This window comes from Morone saxatilis, unplaced genomic scaffold, assembly GCF_004916995.1.
Source record: "Morone saxatilis isolate NCDOM2014 unplaced genomic scaffold, NCSU_SB_2.0 Contig12, whole genome shotgun sequence".
In the NCBI taxonomy this organism is placed as follows: domain Eukaryota; kingdom Metazoa; phylum Chordata; class Actinopteri; family Moronidae; genus Morone; species Morone saxatilis.
In genome coordinates, this window is record NW_023339674.1 from 3,105,247 (window position 1) to 3,111,858 (window position 6,612).

Genomic DNA, 6,612 nt, shown 5'->3' on the forward strand with positions numbered 1-6,612 from the left:
TTGCTCTGTTGACCAGTTTCAACAGTAATTTATAATTCACATCAAACAGAAGTAATGAAAAAGTGAGTTTCTTAGGCATGTGGGTCATGAAAAAAAAGGTTTAATCATTTCAGCACTTTACCAGAAGGACACTGACACAAACACCATCCTTCAACTGAGAAGGATTTGTTTTTTCATGGAGGGCTTAATGGAGTAGACATGAAAATATGAATACATTTACACAGTGATTAATCAAGCTTATGAGTTGGTCCTCAAAAGTTGTCCACCATTAATGATGTGCTCTGTCATAAAAAGTGATAAAATACAAAATAAATTCTAGTATACAGCTATCACTCTGTCCACTCTACTGCAGTAAGATCTGGCATAAGTCTGACCCACCACTACTTGTAAGGAAAAGAGAGAAAACATTAGGGATCACCTGGTTCATGCAAATTTTGACAACAATAAGAAATCAAGTCAAGTAACCTCAAGTCAACTTTGCATCCCCTTGGGCAGTTGGGCACAGTGCAATAACATGAAAAAACGAATTATTTCTCCCATTCCCTCATGTACCTGCACATTTCATATGAACAGCTTTGTCACTTGTGCATCCACACATTATCTGTATTCTATTCTATTCTATATTTTCCTGTGGTCTCATATAATGAATTTTTCTAGATCGCTGTATGTCCTTTTTACTTCAGATTAATTCGAAGTGTTGTTCCTGTCCAGACAGTATACATATGTACAGGGCTACAGATTAATTTACCAATGTGACCTGTTGATTGTGTTTATTTATACATATATGTATGTATATGTATGTATTGATGCTGCATTATTTATGTATATTATATTATATTTATATTATATTATATATTATTTATGTTAATGTTAATGTGGATTTTCATTAAATTGATTATTAGGGGTGACTTTTTCTATATTTTATGTTAGATTAATCCACAAATGTGCATTTTTTGATTGTTACTGGAGATGATCTATTTTATAGGAACCTACTTAATTTAATGGATGCAGCCTTGATTGGTTAGAAGTAAATGTTGTTGGTTGGATGGTTACTTAAAATATGTATACACTGATGTAGTGCCTGGCCATTTTTGTGAGATGTAAATGCATGTCTACAGGCACATCTACAATGTATGCTTTTGAGAAGGCAGTTTAGCCGTTAGGCTTTAAGCATTCATTTTATAGTAATCCCCTCATTTAATTTAATTTAATTTAATTTAATTTGGGGTTGGTACATTTATGTTTGTTTCCACACAGAGGGTTTTACTTTTATAGCACCATGTATGTTATTAGACACTGTTATATGATGTTTGGTTTTTCCTATTGCACATGCATATTGCTTCTCATTGTCACAAAGGTCTAGCACAGAAACGCCACAAATAAATGTATTATTGCAAGTGAGACAGTGTGCAGGCGTTTATTTAGCAACTTTTAAAAAATGTGTCCTTCTCCTTCGGACCTGTCTCATGAAAAAAGNNAAGGCAATCATATTTCAAGCTGTTGAGGTCAGAACAGGTCTTGATCATATTGTGATGTTTAAAGAGAGTAAGGTAGCTGAACTGCTTTGTGAAGACACAACGGAAAAGGGCAGACCCCAAGGCTGTCCAGCTCCTCAGCTCCTGACCCTCCCTGACCCTCTGACACTAGCACATGACTTTGGCCGTGGACTTCTACCTTATTCATCACCTCATTCATAGTGGATTGCCTCATCTATGTTATTGAATTACCATGCAGCTCTACATCATAAGACTACCCATCAATACACATACTGGGTATACTGCAGTGTCATTTTATTATATTATAATAGATATTATGTTAGGAACTTAGTGTGTACCCTATGTTTGCCCTGTATTCTATGAAATGCATAACTGCAAATCAGCAATGCTACACTGCATGCTATGTGTGTTTTTTAATTGTACTACTCTACGTGCCTCTGCAATAAAGTGATTTGAATTCAAATGAATTGGATTTGTGGATCTGTGGTGCTGGACATTTGGATTTCCTCTAACTGTTGCTCAGCAGCAGAAAAAAAAAAGGTGAAAATGCACAAGCCACTTACAGCTGCAAATGTCAAGTGAATTGCAAATGGTGGTGTAGAGCCCCAGTAGAACAAAACAAATATCTGTTGTCCCTAATCGCATGCTCTACTTCATTAGGGGACTTCAAAACAGTAGTAGTATCGTAGTAAGTAAATAGTACAGTACGTTGAGGATTGGGGGTGGGGAGAGGCAGGTCCAAGAAGATGCCAAAAAGTATTTAGTTTTTGGAAAAACATTTTGTCTTTATTCAGTTTAATTGGCAGTGATTTCCCACAGTCACAGTTTGAATGTATTGGATCATTCCCTTTTTTTTGTGAAATGGCAGTGTCATTTAAAAGTTTTTAATGAATGTATATTAGGACACATATTGCAGAAATGTGAATAGAGCGATTAGTTTGCACACTTCAAAAAGCAAACATTATGCCACATATATAGTATACATATGTTGTGGAATGACAGGGACACAAAGAGGGTTTTATTAATATGTGTAGAACTGTAATCTCTCACCACTTTATGTTGAGGGAAAATGGGTGCACCAGTACAAACAAATTACAACACTGAAAGCACTGACAATCAGGCTGAAGATGGTATCCATGTCTGGATTTTTTTTTCTTAGTTTGAGAAAGCTCCCTGTTTTTTCCCACAGAGGGATAACTTCAGTCATTCATCAAATTCTTGCGAAGCCTCCCTTAGTGGAAAACACCTTTTGTTTTGGTTGCATACGATTCTCTCTGCTGTAATTTTCCCCCAGTCTCTCTCCATGACTGTTTCCCCTCTCTTTCTCCCTCTCTCTCTCCCTGTCTCATGTGATTGGTCAGTTTTCTGTCATTGAGCACTCTGGAGCTATAAAACCACTGCTGGGGGTGGAGACACCCACAGCCTGCTGTCTAACACTGGAGATCACTGATATAGAAACTCTGGCTCACAGTCACATTGTTGTCTCTCTTGTCACTTTGGATCTTTAACAGTGCACCATGTGTAAAGGACTCGCAACACTTCCTGCAACATGCTTGAAAAGGTAAGACCAATTAAAGTTTTAACAGGTGGATAAAAGTTATATTCCTGCTGAAATAACAGCAATGAAATGCAGCTTTTATATATGTGTATACATGCCAGTTTCTATGAGCTTTATATTTTATATTTTAGGTAAAACAATTGCTATTTCAAACCTGTAAATGTCTAAAAAAACAGTTAAATATAGAAAAAGAGGAACTGGTTGCTAATCACTGGTTTACATAGAGCAGATACAAGCAAGTCAGAAATGTTACTGCAAAAACGATCTTTCAAAATGCATTCCATTCACTGTCCTCATTTGCCTCTCCACAGCGCCAAAGACATCAAGCACAAAATAAGCTTCTTACTCCAGAAACCTGAAACCCATGCAGCAGATCAGAAGCAGATGAAAGAGAAGACTGCTGCTGCTGCAAAGAGGTCAGAGGAAATAAATAATTTCCTGCTTGATTTTTGAATCTTGTGGTTCAGTGGAACTTGCTTTGTTTTGTTTTGAAATCAGCCTGTGTCTCCCTTCATGTGTGTAATTGCATTGCAGATGTTGGTTAATGTTACCATGGAGAACAATTCTAAAGCCTAAGATATCACTTTGGCATATGACTACCTTTTCTGTCAGGGTATACATTTTGAAACATGTTGTTTTGAGCATATTCTGGCTTTAACGACCAGCTCTAAGGCTGCGTTACTTCAAGAAGCCCCTTAATGTTCGTGAGCAGGTTAGCAACGATGGCCCTTCCCCTGACCTTTCCTTTTCAGTAGCATGTAACCCATTCAGAAACACTTATAGATAATCAATATTCAGTTTTCCTGCTATAATTGTTCAGCAGCACTATCATTCATTCCATTCACAACACAAAGACGTGCTGTAAAGCCTCTGTGATAATTATTTAAGTGATAAATAGGAATATAGATTAGGGTTTTCTAATTTGGTATAGCTGTTATATATTTTTGTCAATGTCATTGTTTCTGAGGTGATGAAATCTTTAGGGAGGCATTATTGTACTGTAGATCTAGCTGTGCAAATGCCAGATGACGCATGCTGGTATGATTAGATTTGCTGCCATTATTGATCAGTGATTTGGTGCAGCTGGGGTCTGGAATGGCTGTACTGATTTAGAGCAAAAGGAAAACCTCCCCCCCCAAAAATGTGTCTTCTTGTGATATAAATATGTCTTCAGACAATATTTCAAATAGTTTCTTTTGGTATTTGTTTGGGTGGGATAACAGGAAGCCAGCAGGTCGGGTTCTTTACCTGTTCAATAGAGGAAGTGCTGCACAAACAATTACTTCATTTAACCTTATGTACACACAGAATGGACATGGTTTTATGCAGAATTCCTAATGAGAATACAAGCTGATTGGTTTCATTGATAGAGTTTCATCATTTTTATCCCAAATACATCCTGAAGAACAAAACAGTATAACAGTTTACACAGACATACATGCATATTTCAGCTTTTCTTTGAAATTGGGAAGCCCATGCAGCCTTATTCAAGAACCTGTCTGTATCTGTGTTTTAGGGTGCCTACTGCAGCTGAGGTGGATAAATGGAAGGAGTCTTTCAGCCATATGATGAGCAGTGAAAGTAAGTGTTGCATTATTGTTTCACACCTACAGAAGTTCAACCTGAGCTCGAACAAGGCTAATGAGCTTGTGTTCCAAATCCAAAGCAAACCCAAAGGAGTTTGTCGGATATTAATAATACTGCCACAAACAGTCAGGCGGATGCTTGACTCATTAGTTCTTCAGCTGAATCTCTCTTGGGTTTACAAAAAAAATAACTCAAAATTAAAGATGTCCGTTCTCATGTGACATGATGGTGCTGTAATCATGGGAATATAATCAGACAAGGCCCTGACCCTTAACATTCCTCGCTACTGAATGCCAGTAAGGTTTTGGCGATCTGACAAGTGATGCTTAATCTCTTTCTCCACTCTTTGTCAGGGACAAAATTAAAAATAAAATAATAGTAGAACAGAATTAAGTAATTAGTAACTAATTAAGTAGCATCACCCTGCTCCTATCCTCTGACACATTAATTCTGTGTTCATGATGTTAAAGGAACGTTAAGGAGGCTGCAGGAAATAAAACAGGCAAATTGAGCACACATACACACACAGGCGCTCTCTGACACATTCTCATGCTCTGGTCTTTGGCTACGTGTCTCAAGGCACTACTCAATGGCCCCTCAGGGCACGCTGACCAGTGTTGAGTTTAGATGTGTCTGTGTGTGCATAAGCCCTCTGAGAATTACACTGTGCATGGACACAAAATGAGATCAATGACCTTGAGGGAACCAGCTGAGTTCTGACTTGCTCCGTTCCATGACCTCATCCACTGACTTCCACTATCGTCATGTCTTCCGTCTTCCTTCATCCGTCAGTCCTCATTGGTCTGGTCTTCTCTTGTTTATCTTATGGTGGTCTCAGTGGTCTCCACATATGTTCACTAAGTCATGTAGGGTTTTGGAGCAGCAGTAGTTAATCAGTTTGGTAAAAATATGACTTCTATAAAGGCTCAGGTCTGTGTTTACTGTACTCTTTAATTATTTGGTTTGGTTATTGGAAAACACTTGTCTTCCAAAAAGACCGGATACAATTATTGCTGTGATAATGTAAGAACTCAGTATAGTTGCACTGCTTTTTAGTCTTCCTGGCATTGCTTGTTGAGTCCTTATTTTCTCCTCTCAAGATGAGCAAATTTGAATCGACTTTTCCATCCTTCACTGTCTTTTAACAACTTCTATTACCAGAAACTGAAAAGTTTTAGCTCCATTTGCATGGGGATGACAGCTGCCTATTTCACTTTGGTGCTTTAAAGCAATCCAGCTGAAGTCCAGATCAATCTAGCCCCCCTGAGACAGATACTAAATGGCAGCTTAATGCACCATTTTTTTCATGTTGTCTTGCTGTCATTATGTTAATGTCTCAAAATTGATGTGATAATGATTCAGTTGCTGTTTTCTGGCACCTGATGAACAACTGGGAGTGTGTTCAAAACCATATATAGCTTTTAGCTTGGGCCAGGGTAGTTAGAAGCATTTTGGCTATGTTTTGGCATGCATTGGTACCTAAAATCGGAGCAGTGAACTGATTATGCTGCATCATTCATAAAAACATCTGGCTACCAAGTATGTCAGATTGAGGTCATTTTACCTGGGACATGTGACAAGGCTATATTTTCTTATTCTTTTAAAAAGGAGCGGCAATATATCATTTATTACTCTACAGAATGAATCAGCATTGCCAATGTGTGTCTTCTCAAATCTCGTCACCTGCCGTCATGGTTCTGTAATTATATTAATGAAATGTATATTTCTTTCTGTCTGTGTTAGCGGGTCGTATGGTCTTCACCAGCTTCCTGAGGTCAGAGTTCAGCGAGGAGAACATGGACTTCTGGCTCACCTGCGAAGACTACAAGACGACTGCACCTTCCAAGTTGGCGACCAGAGCCAAGCAGATCTACCAGCAATATGTTGAGGCAGATGCTCCTAAGGAGGTAATGCCTTTTATCAGAAACTTAACATTGGTGATAAAAAATTCCAAACCATCAGTGAGCTTGA

General features: G+C 38.1%; 1 protein-coding gene across 1 annotated transcript in view; it reads left to right on the plus strand.

The window, feature by feature from the left end:
* Window positions 1-2,920: 2,920 nt before the first annotated feature.
* Window positions 2,921-6,612, plus strand: part of rgs4 (regulator of G protein signaling 4) — a 5,403-nt gene continuing 1,711 nt past the window's right edge. The window contains exons 1-4 of the mRNA XM_035653943.1: window positions 2,921-3,057; window positions 3,366-3,470; window positions 4,571-4,635; window positions 6,385-6,548. Of these exons, the coding sequence (XP_035509836.1) occupies window positions 3,014-3,057; window positions 3,366-3,470; window positions 4,571-4,635; window positions 6,385-6,548 (378 nt within the window). The 5' untranslated portion in view covers window positions 2,921-3,013. The remainder of the gene's footprint in view (window positions 3,058-3,365; window positions 3,471-4,570; window positions 4,636-6,384; window positions 6,549-6,612) is intronic.